This window comes from Netta rufina, assembly GCF_964035555.1.
Source record: "Netta rufina genome assembly, chromosome: 1".
Taxonomy (NCBI): Eukaryota; Metazoa; Chordata; class Aves; order Anseriformes; family Anatidae; genus Netta; species Netta rufina.
Window position 1 is genome coordinate 124804739 of NC_140123.1, and position 15074 is coordinate 124819812.

Sequence of the window (15074 nt, forward strand, 5' to 3'; positions counted from 1 at the left end):
TGCCTGAGGCTGTCGGGGTTGGGGGCAGTGCCCTGAAGGACTGGCCAGGACCACGGAGGGGCTGTTAGTGCAGGTCCTGCAGCGCGCGGTGACCGCTGGCAGAAATCCCAGTGCCAGGGCACTGGGGCAAGCACCCATGGGCTGGGCATGGAAATCCTGGGCTGGGGCACAATGCGGGGCTGGAGGGGTGGCAGTGCCTGCGCATTTGGACACCTCGGTACCTAGGGACCGGGCGTGTGAAGCCCAGCAGCGGTCCTCCGAGCTCGGGTCTCCCTGCATTTGGGAACTGTGAGCATGGCCCCATTCCAGCCAGCACTCTAGGATGCCGGTCCCCTGCCATCTAGTGCCTGCCTGCAATACATGTCATGAGTCTGCCAATCTTCTGCCTCCCGGTTCCCTACTGCTCCCGGGCATCCGAGTGCTTCAGGTGCCGGGTTTGCACACCCGAAATGCTCTCCCTGGCGGGGTGCACCCTCGGCCGGGCGGGAGGAGGGCCTGACCCCTCCTTTTCCTTTCTCCAGCTGCGCCAATTTGGCTGAAGTCGCCTTGCTCAGCAGAGGCTCCAGCACAACAGGTCTGTGATGGAGCCCGGAGCTGGAGGGCAAGAGGCAGCGATGCCTCGGACCTGCCCCCTCCCTGCCAGCCCCTCGGGCACCCCCTGCCCCACAGCCAGAGAGGGGAGGGGGCGGCAGAGGGGGGGGGGGGGGAGAGCCGGCTACGGAGGAGACGGAGCACCCAGATGGGGAGAGGGAGAAGGAAACCGGGGGAGAAAGGACACGGGGAAGGAGACGGGGAGGGATGACTCGTAGACGGGCACGCGTCCCCCCCCCTCGCCCCTCAGCCCCGCGGCCCCCTGCCCACCCCGGGAGCTGAGGCTGAACTTACCTTGCGGGGAGAGCGCTGGGGCGCAGCCGGGGCGGCGGAGCGGGGGGCCGGGGGAGCTCGGCTGCCGCTGCCGGTGCCTCTCATGGCCAGGACGAAGGAAGGAGAGGAGGAGGAGGAGGAGGAGGAGGAGAGGAGAGGAGGAGGGAGAGGAGGAGGAGGAGGAGGAGGAAGGCTCGGCGAGGCTCAGCCCTGGCTGAGGGAGAGGGAGCGAGAGATGCCTTGAAATAAACAGCTGCCGAGGACTGGTCCAGCCCCTCTTTCTCTCTCTCCGTCTCCGTCTCCCTCGCTCGCAGCCTCCCGTTAACCCCATGCCTGCTGGCACGGCCGCGGGCCGCCGCCCCCGAGCCCCTCTGCGGCCCGAGGGGCGCCCACGGAGGGCAGGGGTGGGGGCAGCCCCGACGGGGGCAGCAGCACCCCGGGGTGGGGGGGGGGGGGCCGCCCCCTGCCCTCCTGTCCTCCCCCGGCCCCGCAGCCCTCCCCCGGCGGCGGGGAGGGGATGGATGGGGAGGGGGCGAGGGCTCCCCGCTGCCTCCCCCCCGCCCCCGGCTCCCCTTCCCCATCCATCCCCCGGACCTGCTCCCCGCCGCCGCTGCCCGCTCGGCGCCTCTCCCGTCGTGCCGGTTATTTCGGGCTCCCCGCAGGAAGCGATTAGGTTGCCATGGAGAGAGAGGTGTCTCCAAGGGACCCGCCGCTCCCCCCCGCTCCCCCCCGCTCCCCGCTGCACGCCTACCCCCGGACGGCTCCGTCCCCCGGCATCCCCCCGCCCCGCGACGCCCCCAAACCCCTCCGGGCTCGCCCCCGCCGCCGGGCACCCCTCGAGGGGGACGCCCCGCGGCCGTCCCGGGGGTCCGGGGGGGGCTCTGCCCGGCCTGGGGGTCCTCCCCGCCCGGCTGAGCGCATCCCCGGGCGCGTCGCTCCGCCGCGGATCGATGCGGTGCGTCTGGGAGCGGCGGGGATGTGGCAGCGGGAGCAGAGCCCCCGAGGGGACGGGGGCTTCGCCGGGAGAATCGAGAATCTGCCCCCCCCCCACCCTCTCCCAGCCGCCAAGGAGCAGGCAGGAGGCGCAGCCCAAACGGGGAGGTGGCTGCCGAGCAGCCCGCGGGTGAGAGAAGAAAGTCAGAGGGAGAAGAAGGACGGCTGCCACTGCCGGGGCCGAGCGATGAGGAAGTAATTTCCTCAGCTCCTCAGAAACGATCAAACTTTTCATCATGCGGTGATGAGGGAAGACCGTGTCTGACCCTGGCAAAACAGAGGGGAATAGCAGAGACAGCGCCGATCCATAAAGCCACCACCACTCCATCAGGGACGGACGCTGGTCACAGCCACAGCGGGCGCCTGGAACAGAGCGTGCCAACGCGTGGCAGCTCCTGAGGGTGCTCGGTCGCTCTTCAGGCCTTCCACGAGCTCCCCTGACAGCGAACCAGGCTGAACTCACCTTGTCCTTGTTTGGAGGGAGCTTTTGCAAGTATTTTGGGGAGTCAATGGGATTTGCACGTCTGTGTGCGGCTGGAGGTATCGGCACAGTGCTCAGGGCATGGGAGGACGGTGCTGCCCAGGGAGCTCTCACAGCCCGTGGCTGGGTGAGACAAATGCCGTTGTGTGTCCCCAGGCATATACGTGTCTGAGCGCCTCGGCTTTTGTCGCCCTCACGCACACAGGGCTTTATGTCAGAGATTATCTGGGCTTCCGTCGCATTCGCCAGCCTTTTCATCTTTCACCCTCCTGGGACTTGTACAAGGGATCCGTACAAGGCTCGCCCAGCTAATCCTTGCACGCTTGTCCACAACCACCTGTAGAGACGTGGCCGGGGAAGCCCCTGGCACAAGCGAGGCAGGCGTGCCTCCGTCTGCGCCCTCGTGCTCTGCGAGCTCTGTCCAGCCCCCTGCCCGCTGCACCCTCCTGCCGCTCCTCGGGGGGTAGCTGAGGGTGGAAAGCTCTGGAAGGGGCTACCTCAGCCACGCGGGCTCTTTCTGACCTTTTCAAATTATGACGAATGTGTTTAGTATAATTGGGAGGCACAAAACAGACGAGAAAATTCAGGCGGGGAAAGGTCAGTTAAAGGGCGAAAATCCAAATGACGCAAACACTGAAAATCCCCCTGAAGAGCAGAACTGCAGGAGGAAGCAAAAGGAGACGGAGACAGGGGAGAGAATGAGGAGGAGGAAGGTGCTATAGGGACCAAGGAGACCCTGGGAGGCATGAGGGAAGTCAGGAAAGCCATCGAGGTGACAGGAACGGCGAGCACAAGGGCTGATGTGGCACTTACATCAGGACATGAAGGGAAAGGCGTGCTTGTTTCAGAGCACAGGTTTGGACAAGCAGAGCGGTGAAAGGAGGTACTCTGGAGGGGGTGGGCTCAAAGGAAAGCTAGCGAGAAACTACAGGGAAATCCAAGTGAAGAGATGGAGTCAAGTGGGCTGGTGGAGGTGCAGGTGGATAGCTGTGGGAAGAGGATAACGAGAGCGATGTTAAGCATGAAGTACTACTCTCAGGGTGTTCATGCTAAGGTGGTGTAGTGATGGAAAAAAGATGGAGATGTAAAAATTCTCTCTGCTGTGTATTTGGCCAGGAGTTGTACAAGGATCGGTGAGGACCGTGAAGCACCTTCCTGCCCCGTTGTAACTGGGAAGGGCACAAGGCTGTTATTTCTGCCTGGCACAGTCATTGTGTACAGATCATTTCCACCAGAGTCCTGAGGCCAAGAGGACCACTGCTGTTCTTATTTAGCATTGTGTCCTGAGGGCAGTGAGGCCCCTACGGCTGCCCTGCTATCTGTCTGTCCATCTGCTTGTCTGTCAGTCGCCACCGGCCGTGTTCAGCCAGGTTTGACAAAAGAAGCAGGGTCTGAAAGGTAAATAAGCTCCAGTAAGTTGTATGGAAGCTGGCAGCCTGACAGAGGAGAGATGCTGTCAGTGACTGTGCTGGAGGAGAGCCCGTAGCCACGCCGCTGGGCAAAGCCCCACCGGTCAGAGAAGTCCAGCCAGCAGGCCAAAATAAATTAAGCAGAAAATATGGAGAAAGCTGTGTGTGTTAGAGAGCACTGGACGAGTAGCCCAGTGACACAGACTGCAGGCAAGGGGAAAGGACACGCAGCTGTGGCAGACTGAAAGGGCATCATCACGATACCCTGGTCGAAGGCAGGGCAGTGGGAAGTATAGAAAATATAGGCAACACATCCAAACAGAAGCCAGGCTCCTCGGTCCTGTTGCTCACAAAACCACCGGTTCTAATAAGCTCTGGAACACCAGAGACTTCCCAGAAGGCTGGAGAAGAGCAGCGCTGCGCCGGTGTTTGTAAAGAGCAAACAGAAGACCTGAACATTTCTAGGCAAGAGGGGAGCTGATATGAGATTCTCAGCTAATGCCAATCAGTCTGATTTGGAGGAAACTGATCTTGCTGCATAAACTTGTTTTGTTCGTGTCAGTCTTTGATGTGACTATGGGTTTTTTTTGGAAAAGGTGATGGCTTAGATCTATCTAGGTTCCTGGAGGCATTAATATCCCAAAGCGTTCTGGTGAGAAAAAAAATAGCATTACGCAATATTAACAGAGCAGGAGATTAAGTGAACTGATTAACCACGTTTTACCACATGCAAAGGGAAGTCCACCACTGAATGGAGGTGTTTATTCTGTGGATGCCCAGGAATGAGCCCTGGGTCAGGTATGAGTCAACACTTTATTCAGCGCTTGGTGAATGGATACAGTTTATTCTGACACAGTTTTCTGAGGACACAAATATTGTTAGGGTGTTAAAAATAATGAGGTTAGGACCAGCACAGCATGATCTGCTGCGTTCAGTAAGGTGGTCATTCTCAGAAAACTTCTTGTAAGACAACTGAAAGCAAATTGTACGGGAACAGGGAAAGATGTCCACAAGGCAGATATGCCCATGTCAGCAGGGAGCATCTTTCAATCCCCAAAAGAGGTGATCTGAAAAGGATTTAGGGGTCATATCAGGCAGAAAATCCCAGTGGGACAGGCCACAGCAATGGATCTGACCTGGTGCCTGACCATGCAATGACAGGACTAAGCAGCAGAAGTGAGGAGACCTCTCTTTGTGACTTGGGTGGACCCCATGCTGGGAAACTATTCACTGCTTTGTGGTCTGTGTTTTAAAAATAACTTTGAATCAGACACGATTTGAAGGCTGGGGATCTCAGTAATTTAAAGAGGTCAACCTGTTTAATTTATCAAAAGGCAAAAAGAGACACGACCTGACTGCAGTATGATTTCTTCCCCGAGGAAAAGTATACCAGGTATTCTGGAAGAGAATGACAAGAGACAGCCACCAAAGAGTGACTAATAATCACAGAAACAGCCTACCACGTGAAGCGAGAGGTCCTCTCGCTTCTGGAGTCTTTGAGTCATGACTGGAAGCCTGTCTGGAAGGGAGTTCCTGCTCTGCAAAGCCCTGCAGGCTGTGAGAGCAAACAGACAGCAGAGCTACCATGCAGTTTTCCTCCTCTTATATTCCTCTGTAGGCACCTGGTGTTGCGCTGCCCTGTGTGTAACCAGGTATAGGTCTTACGACCCTGTGTGCACTAACCTAGTACAAGTTATGGGGTTAAAACCCTCCCGAGTCATGTCGCTGCCCAAAGAGATTCACTCCCTCGTCCTTACAAGGCTTTTGCCTAGGAGCTTGTGGAGTCTGCACAGAGGTGTGAAAAATCCTCTCAGAAGACACGACCCTGGATATGTTTGGAGAAGGGCTGGAGAAAAAATACCATCAGCGTGTCGGCAAGTTATTTGGATTCTGCAGTGGTGAAGAGAGAAACAACCCAAAATGACACAGTACGGCGCTGCGGGCCTTAAAGTGGGGCAGAGGGGAGAGGGGAGAAGGTGGGTCTGCAGCAAGGAGAGAGCGGGGCTTTCTTTCCGGGGGGAAGAGAAGGGTGATGCTAGAGGAGCAGAAATCCCAAACACTCATAAATAATAACGCACAACCTCATGGTATTATGAGATTTTTTTTTTATTTGAAAAGTTTGAAACGCAGTGAAGGCTGACATCCACCCGCACCCTTGGCTTCCAGTCGTTTTTCAGTGAGGGGCACTAGCAGCTCCCTCCTCAGCCCGCTCACCTCGTGGGCAAGCTTTGTGAGGCTACACCAAGACCTCAAATTTCAAAACTTCCCTGTAACCACAAAGACGGGCACTCGCGGGCTGTTTTTAGCAAGGCGAGATGGAAACTTGGGACATAATGACTCCGGGAGCCCGGAGTTTAACCCCAAAACCCATTCCTTTGACCGAGGGACGAGGCAGAGCCCCGTCGCTATGCCTCAGGTGCGGAGAGGACCCGCAGGGGGCGCAGGACGAGGAGGAGGAGGAGGAGGAGGAGGAGGAGAAGGAGGAGGAGGAGGCGCCACACCCGGAAGGGGCCGCTGGTGAGGGCGGCGGGGCCGGGGCCTGCGTTGTGGGGAGCGATCGCGGCGGGGCCGTGCCCAGCGCCGCGGCTGCCGGTGGCGGTGGCGGTGGCGGTGCCATGGCGGCCGAGGGGAAGGTGACGGGGCAGAGCCAGGAGCAGTTCCTGCTGCTCGCCAAGGCCGCCCGCGGCGCCGCCCTGGCCAGCCTGATCCACCAGGTGCTGGAGGCGCCGGGCATCTACGTCTTCGGGGAGCTGCTGGACATGCCGGCCGTGCGGGAGGTGAGCCCGGACCCGGCACCGGCACCGGCACCGACCCCACCACGCAGCGCCCGCAGCCCGGCGCCGTGCCCTGACCCGAGCCCTCTGTCCCGCAGCTGGCCGACAGCGAGTTCTCGCCCGTCTTTCGCCTCCTGACCATCTTCGCCTACGGCACCTACGCCGATTACCTGGGTGAGCCCTGCCTCTGCCTGTGCTGGAGGGAGGGGGGAGGCTGGGGAGCACGCTGCGGTGGGGAGGATGCCGTAATATAAGGTTTTGGGGCTGTGAGGTGGTTTTGGGGGTCCCCGAGGCAAGGTGCTGCGCTGGGGGTTGCGCAGAGGCTGTGAGAAACACACATGGTGCATATACTTCAGTCACACCACTGGGGAATGGAGATTGGGGCATAAATTCTAATATCTGCTCTTCCCTTTGTGACAGCTGAAGCAGCAAACCTCCCTCCCTTGACAGAGGCCCAGAAGAATAAACTGAGGCACCTGTCAGTCGTCACCCTGGCCGCCAAGATCAAGGTAATGCCCCTCTGTTACCCCGAGCCCTCCTCCCTCTGGGGTTGGCCTCGTGCTAGGCGCTGCCGTCTTCCCGCAGTGCATCCCCTACTCGGTGCTGCTGGAGCAGCTGCAGCTGAAGAACGTGCGGCAGCTGGAGGACCTTGTGATTGAGGCTGTGTACGCAGATGTGCTGCGAGGGAGCTTGGATCAGCGGAACCAGCGCCTGGAGGTGGATTACAGCATTGGGAGGGACATCCGGAGGGAGGAGCTAAGCACCATCACCCGCACATTGCAGGAGTGGTGAGGAGGAAGCCCCCCGTACTAACACCTAAAAAAAAAAAAAGTCGCAGGAGTGGTCAGGGGCTTCACCAGGTCCCCGGTGTGTTGTTGGGGGGTAGTGTAGTGAGGTGGCCTCCTCTACCCCCTTTCCCTTTGCACAGTGGAAAACAATTTTCCAAATTCCTCCATGCTGGAGGAGTGAGATAACTGCAGCAACCTTTGCAACCAGTCCTGGCTGGCAGCAGGAGGCTTTCTGAGTATCCATCTGTAGCGTTCAACTTAGTGTGACTTTGTTATTTGCCCCCCCCTCCCTCCCAGATAATAATGGCACTAAATTATTACATTGGACTGCTGCTCCTGTGCCTTTCCTGCCTGGTGTAGCCCTCACCTTCAAGGCTGTTTGGTATCTGTAGAGTTAAATTTGTCATCCTTCATGTTTTTTTTTTTCTTGTTTTTTTTTTTTCTGTGCAATATAAATTACCCGTCCTGTTCAGCTTTACCTCTTCTCTGCAGGTGCCAGGGCTGTGAAGTTGTCTTGTCTGGCATCGAAGAACAGGTTAGCCGAGCCAACCAACACAAAGAGCAACAGCTGGCACTCAAGCAGCAGATAGAGAGCGAGGTGAGTGGGCTGAGGAGGGAGCTGCTAGTACCCCTCACTTAAAAACAACTGGAACCAGTATTTGGTCATTGTCACAGTCTTTGCTTAAGTAAGGTTGCAACCCCCTGCGTGGTTGTGCCTGAAGAACCCTAAATCAGCTAAACACTCCTCTGCAGTGCCAAGGTCTGGGCAGCTGTTAGCACTTGGACCTGTGTTTGCAGCTCTTAAAACATAAAAATGGGGAAATTCCTCGGTTCTTGCTTTATTGTTGTTTCAGGTAGCAAATCTGAAGAAGACAATTAAAGTGACAACAGCAGCTGCCGCAGCAGCTACGTCCCAAGACCCGGAACAGCACCTAACAGAGCTCAGGGAGCCAGCCCCTGGCACCAACCAGCGCCAGGCCAGCAAGAAAACTTCCAAAGCCAAAGGGTGAGGAGTGGTGGCAAACAAATACTGCCACTGTCTGTGCGCATTCAGGGGAGTGCTGTTACAAAGCAGTAAGGTCAGGGGCTGCAGGGGTCTGTGTTCCCTGGAGGTGGGATGGTCCCAGCAGACTTCTGCCTCCTGCTGATTTGGAGGGGAGTCTCTGCAGCTCCTTAACTGAAGCCGAGTTCACAAGCCTTCCTTGTGTTCTCTTCTCTCACAAAGAATGTCAGCTGCTCTTCTCTGCACATTTCGCAGAGGAAGTCAAGCACGAAATTTAGTGTTCAGTTTGATTTCTTTTTTTCCCTCTCTCCACAGGCTCCGGGGCAGCGCGAAGATTTGGTCTAAGTCAAACTAGTTGGATCGCCCTTCACAGCTGGGAGGGTAGGAGGAAGAGACTTGGGGGATGGAGGGGTAGCGAGGGTCCCAAGTGTGATGCTTCTGAGCTCATCTCTGAGATCCATCTTGCCAACTAATTCTTCTGCATGTTTGTTCTCTTTCCTATCTCCTTCACTTCTTTTCCAGGCAGTGCTTCCCTCTTCTTCATCATAGCATTTCACACACTAAGCTTCCAGTTGAATGCGTTGCTGTTTCCCCTGCCCCTCAGGCTCCCATCATCACGATCATGTGTTTCTTTCTCTCTCCCTGTCTTCTGACAGGTAAATTTAAAGAGCCATAAAAGTCCGTCAGTCACCTTTGCATCCGTAGGGCATCACAGAAGCTTGGAACGAGTGCACTGGTGCTCAGCAATCATTTTGGCTCTATGAGACCCCTGGGACACTTTGTTCCAGGATGAAGCTGCCATCTTTGGTTGTTTAAACTTTGTTTTGCTAGGTGGGAGGGTAGTTTTTGAAGGGATTCTTTTAAAAATATATAAATATATTATAAATATATATAAAACAATAAAAATATAGATCTATGGACATATCTATACCGACTTGTGTTCCTGTGATGGTGTCTCTTTGCCTCATATACTGATTTTGGATATTCCTGTATAAACCATGACAGCCCTGGCAGTGCTCAAGGCCAGGCTGGATGGGGCTTTGGGCAACCTGGGCTGGTGGGAGGTGTCCCTGCCCATGGCAGGGGGCTGGAACTGGATGGGCTTCAAGGTCCCTTCCAACACAAACCATTCTGTGATTCTATGAACACATCTGTAATGCAGGGATGAAACGTAATTCTTATTTAAAGAGTTTCTTGTGTAACTGCTTTGCATCCAGAGCATTTGAAGGAGGTGCTTTTCGGGGATCCTTAGAGGTTAAAAAAAAAAAAAAAAAAAAAAAAAAAAAAAAGGAGGTGAAATTGGCTGCTGTGAGGTGCCCTGAAGAAGCCGTCGGGTTCTTTGGAGGATGCATCCTTGAAACTGCCTTGGAGCAGTCAGGCAGCTGCGGGCGCCACGCTGCGTGGTGGCTCTGTGGCAGCTGATGTACGCTGACACTGTGACTGCTGCCCCCACTCAGCTCTGCCTCTCGCTGTGTGCCAACACTAACGTTGCATTCCCTGACCCGGCGTTTCTGTGCGTGAGCAAACCACCAAAAAAAATATATTAATGGGACAACAGAAGGCCCTGAACTTTGCCCAGGCAGGAAGCGTGAATCTGCCTGCAGGAGCGCAGAGCTTGGTCCCGGCTCTCCGATTTGGGCTGACTAATTGGCAGAAGTAGTGAGTTCACTTGATGAGTCCTGCTTTCCATAAAGCGCAGCGAGGGGTTGCGACTACACCTTCGGCTTTTGTTGGAATTATTTTGAGCCTTCCTCCCTCTGCATCGCGTCACCTTCAGCTGTTTTTCTCGGTGGGGAAGGTCACCGTGCTCTCCGCATTTCCACACGTCGGCGAAAGGCAGTGATGTCTGTGGGCATCCAAATCTCCTGCTCCCTGGGAAGGGCTGGTCATGGACCGAGGGGCTAACGGGGGAGATTAAGAAAAAGGAAGCAGGCAGTGACAGATAAAATTACTTTAGACCTTTTGTACGTCTGAAAAATAACTGAGAGGAAAACGTCGCTGCAAATTGCCTTGCCTGATGGCAAAAATCAGGCAGGAGCAGGGGTTTCGCTTTGCCCTTCACCTGAAAACCACGCTGCTTGCTTTCCTGTTCGCTTCAGCCTTGACTTTGAATTTCAGTCAGGGAGGCTGCGGAGATTAATTAATTAGTTAACATTTGTAAATCACTTTGAAGATGGCAAGAGTGAGATAAGTACCGAGCATTATTATTGCAAGTTTTCATTTTAATTTTAAATGTTCTCTTTGTGTTTTTAACCCTGCTTTCTCCCAAAGCAGAGCGAGGCCCCGAGCAGAGCAGAAGTATCTGGAGACACGGCAGCCAAAGCAGGGGCGAAAGAATGAGAGGTTCAGTGGGCTGTAGAGGGGAGGGCGTGACGAGATGTGCTAGTCCCAGCTCTGGGAGCAGGAGCCCTGCCAGCCCTGGCACGGCTGAGCAGTCATTCACTGCGGCCCTCTTTGTGCATTATACGCAGGACTCACACATCTGGGTTCAGGCAAGGGGAGAGGGCAGCGACTCGGCCAGGGGCTGAGTTGCTCCGTCCCTCCTCCTCCCAGTTTACACCTGAGCGTGGGGAGCGATGTCAGGATTTTGCCAGACACCTCCACCTCCTAGGGCGAGCAGCAACCATGGGTTTTTATTAGGAGCACAGCTGCAGGGAAGTCTCTGCAGCAGCTCTGGGACACACAGCAGCCTCTGCCCTTTGTCTGCCCTGAGCTCCAGGAGCTCCAGCAGCAGGGGTGGGCTCTTTGTTCAGCAGCTCCCAGAAGGGCTCCGGGCTGTTTGCTGGGGTTGCTGAGGCTGTCCTTGTCCCTGTTCCCCAGATGAGACATAGGAAAGGTTACTCGTGTTTGTCTTTTGGAGAAGGGATGGGCCGGTGCGTCTCAAAGTAGCTGCCAGAAATCGCTGGTTAGCAATTCACTTAGCACCAAAATGCCAGCTGGATCCTCGAGCTGTGAACCTCACATGGATAACATGAATGTCCAGAATTATTGTAGTGTTTATGTGTGTGTTAAATGCTGCTCCAAAGCAGAAGCGAAGCCCCTTCCCCTTCATATCAAGACAATATAATTATGGGAAGCCCTTGCCCTGTCTCCTTGCGGGATTCCTTGCCCTGACCTCTGAGGCATTTAGCAATGGCTTCAAGGGTGCAGGCAGAAAGATGAACCATCCCTTTGGAAGGGGCAGGATGGGGATGGAGACTCCCAGTGACCGGGTGTGATCTCTTCCTGCTGCTGGTACTGCATCGTAGCCCCTTGTGTGAGCTTCTCCAGCGCCAACCAAAAGCTGGTTAATTTTATTGTCCCCGGTAGTCCTCTTGGAAGGCTGCCCCAGAACCTGCCTGCCGCCGTGGTTAGGAAGTTTGTCTAATTTCCAGCTTAAATGTATTCACAGCTAGTTTATATTCTCTTGTTCCCGTGCCAATGTGGCTTTAGATTAAACTGTTTTTCCTCCCTGGTATCTCTCTCCCTTGTGTATAGACTCCACTTTGCCTAACCTGTCTCCTCATATATTAGGAGCTCTTCATAGGTCGTATCCTACAAGCTCTTACCTGCACTTCAAATTAAGCTTTCTTGGCTAGAAACAAGCACAGTTCTCATCCACTGATCAAGTCTTATCAACATCTTGCACAGCAGCAGCAATACATACCTGTAGCTACTATAAATGCCTTCAGGATTGCATTCGTCTTTTTCCTGATGCTGCAGTAAGTGCTCACAGTTGTTATATGATTTACTGGTGATCCCAAGTCTTTCTTTTTTCGCTGCTTACAATCAAAGAGGCTCCAATTTAAAGCTAAGAGTTTACAGCTAAGTCAGTCTTGACTTCAGTTTGTATGTGCCTTTTCCTTTGCTCTACTAACTTTAGTCCCTTTTGCTGTTATTGACACCTTTAAGACCACCTACTTCTTCCTGTGTGACACTGACGCAGTCTGGCAATGTGTCTGCTGGTTTTTGTTTTTTTGTTTTTTCCTTTCCACTGCCAATAACAGGGGATGGATATCATGAGGCTGGTATCTCTGCTTCCAGCTTACGGCAGCAGCAGGTGGAGATAGGCAGTGTTGATCCCATGATTGTCCCTGTGTATCTCCCTTCACCCCCGTCGGCTTGTATTAAGTGCCCTCAGGATTTATAAACCCAGCCAGCCAAAACTGCCAGATGCAAGGAAACAGTGGAAGTAATAATCATCTGAGCAGAGTTTCCTCATGGGGATATCGTGTGAAATGATGTCTTTAAAAAAAAAAATCGCCAGGAGGAAAAAAAAAAAAAAAAGTTACATTTAAATCAGGGGTGAAAAATAAGTTATTTTTTCAGAATGTTTTGGAAAATAGATAAACATGGCAAAATCACACCAGTGCTTTTAAGCTAGACTGCATACTGAGCTCTGTTTTAAATCTTGTTGTTCTCCCATACTCCAGCCTGTGCTGTGGGACAGCTATTTGTTTGGGGGATTTCGCACTCCAGGCTCACAATGTGCATTTATTTCCCAAAACAGAGCATCATGCCTACAGACAGCTCTGTTTCCTGCAACTCTCTTTTGTCCTCTCTGCTTTGAAGAGAGGACACCAGTTTGTCAGGTCACCAGTTTTCTTCCTCCCTTTCCCACCCTTCCCTGCAGTCTAGTACTGCGCCGGCCTGCTTTTCTTCTCTGATTCATGGATTTTTAAAGCCTGATGGGAACAATATAATCACGTTGTTTGGCTTCCCATGAGGCTTCCCGAAAACTACCTACCCCAGTTCCTGCGTCTGCTCCCCAACTTCTGTCTGAGGCATCCCCATCCAGGTTTTGGTGTAGCAAGATCTGGACAGTCCAGGTGTCTTCTAATGATCGCTCTCCCCAGTGAAAGCCTGCACCTCATTTCCAGCCTCCTCATCAGGGAGCTGCAGGTTTTCTGCTGGGTTAAAGAGCCCTCTACTGTCAGAAACTTCCTTCCCATAAAGTAATGCCAGCCCAGGCTCAAGCTGGACTTCCAGTTCGTTTAATTCTGTGGTGTCTCTCATCGCTTCCAGGCTTCGAGTCATCCTTGCTCCTCCCTTCTGGACTCCTTCGAATCTTTGGTGTCTTTCTCAGAGCAGGAATCTCAGACAAAACACTTCAAGCAATGGTTTCACTGCTGTGGTATAGGGAAGAAATTTCTCCTCTGTTCTTGATGATGCCAGACTAATGCGTCCAAGTCCACCCCGTTTGTACAACTGAATAATTATGCATTTAAAATTAATTTACAGGGTTGTCTCCCAGCCCTCTAATTCTTTTTAGAGTCCCTTCAGAGTTTCCAAAAAGTCTTCCATCTCGAACACTTTTATGCTCCGAGATGAATGCCTTTCTGCTGTCAGTGCAGCCACAACCACTCACCAGTGACAAACAAACCCTGTGCCAGTGGGTACGGGCTGCACTGCGTATCTCATCGCTTCCCAGAATTTATTACCTCCCTCTTTCCTTGTGTCCCGCAAAAGCTTCATCAGCAGTGGTTTAATTTCTTCTTTCAGATCATTAATCAAACTGCTAATGAGCATTCGTTTCAGAACAGCATCCTGTTAGAAATGCTTCAGTATTCTGGGGACTCCTAGTTACTTGAAATCTCCCAGTAAGCTAGAATTTATATTATAGACCCTTTTGTTGTTAAAAATAAAAATAAAAACAAAAATCAGAGAATAGGCCTGCATGGCCAAGTTAGATGTCATGTGCTGGTGTGACTTTAGGTTCCTGTAGTGCCTTTGTTAGCCCAGCCCACGACTGCATCAGAAAAGATGACAGCTGTTAGGAGCAACTGAGGGGAAGCCAGCATGGGAACATCGATACATCCTTCTTAATTTTTAAACCAATTGCGTTTTCACTCTCTTAACTTAATGCCAGTTTAACTGATTTACAGCTAGGATATCACCTCGTTTACTGTTTATAAATATGGGCACAAGGTTAATTTTCCCGTGTTCATCTTACTTCCCCAATACTTTATGGCTTTAAAAAGTGCAGTGAAAGGTGCAGAGCCTCAGGGCTACCGACAGAACTATTCAAGGAGAAGCTTCCCAGCAGCTCTAATAGCTCCCATTTTCATGATAGATGTTTATATATGGAAAACTTCAAAACTTATGTTTTATTTTAGTAGTCCTGGCAGGCTCCTCTATCTCAGCTCCAGGTGCTCTACTTGCTCCTTAGCCAGAACCAGAAGCATCGCCAAATTGCCTGGCTTTGGTGCTCCAACAAGCCTCATCTGAAGGTGATAGATACCAGATAAAGACTGAGAACTGATTTTGTCTCCTTCGGACGGATAAAAATGGCTTGGAAGTATGCCCCTTGCAACTTAAACGTTTGACTTTCATATAGGGAACATCCATTCTCACCTTTCTTATGCTGAACGTAGTGGAAGAAAACAGGCTGAGGGAGTCGGAGTTGTTCAGCCTGGAGAAGAGGAGGCTGAGGAGAGATTTTAGAGAAGCCTTCCAGTACCTAAAGGGGGCCTGCAGGAAAGCTGGGGAGGGACTCTTTGTCAGGGGGTGTAGTGATGGGACAAGGGGGAATGGTTTTAAACTCAAAGAGGTGAGATTTAGATGAGATACTAGGAAGAAATTCTTTACTATGGGGGTGGTGAGGCACTGGTTGCCCAGAGCAGCCGTGGATGCCCCATCCCTGGAGGTGCTCAAGGCCAGGCTGGATGGGGCTTTGGGCAACCTGATTCAATGGGAGGTGATCTTCTCCATACTTTTTCCAGGGACTGAGGTTAAACTGATAGGGCTGTCATTTCCTCTCATGTATGTCTTGTACAGTGATAT

The 15074-nt window shown here is 53.2% G+C and overlaps 1 protein-coding gene across 2 annotated transcripts; it reads left to right on the plus strand.

The window, feature by feature from the left end:
* The first annotated feature begins 6249 nt into the window (after nt 1-6249).
* On the plus strand, nt 6250-9234 carry COPS7A (COP9 signalosome subunit 7A). 2 transcript variants are annotated; one of them, XM_084296959.1, is made up of 8 exons: nt 6250-6524; nt 6620-6695; nt 6942-7030; nt 7107-7309; nt 7802-7907; nt 8164-8315; nt 8628-8693; nt 8835-9234. In XM_084296959.1, exons 1-7 carry the CDS (start codon nt 6363-6365, stop codon nt 8665-8667), a joined length of 828 nt encoding a protein of 275 aa, XP_084153085.1. In that variant the 5' UTR covers nt 6250-6362; the 3' UTR covers nt 8668-8693; nt 8835-9234. The 2 variants fall into 2 exon arrangements, with proteins under 2 accessions (XP_084153085.1, XP_084153084.1); XM_084296958.1 differs by having other exon boundaries at nt 8628-9234.
* The last annotated feature ends 5840 nt before the right edge of the window (nt 9235-15074 follow it).

Bases quoted from the DNA above. Each gene is read 5' to 3' on its own strand.
- COPS7A (XM_084296958.1), top strand. From the start codon at position 6,363: ATGGCGGCCGAGGGGAAGGTGACGGGGCAGAGCCAGGAGCAGTTCCTG. The intron at 7,031-7,106 runs GTAATGCCCCTC...GTCTTCCCGCAG, and splicing joins CCCTGGCCGCCAAGATCAAG to TGCATCCCCTACTCGGTGCT. The intron at 7,310-7,801 runs GTGAGGAGGAAG...TCTTCTCTGCAG, and splicing joins ACCCGCACATTGCAGGAGTG to GTGCCAGGGCTGTGAAGTTG.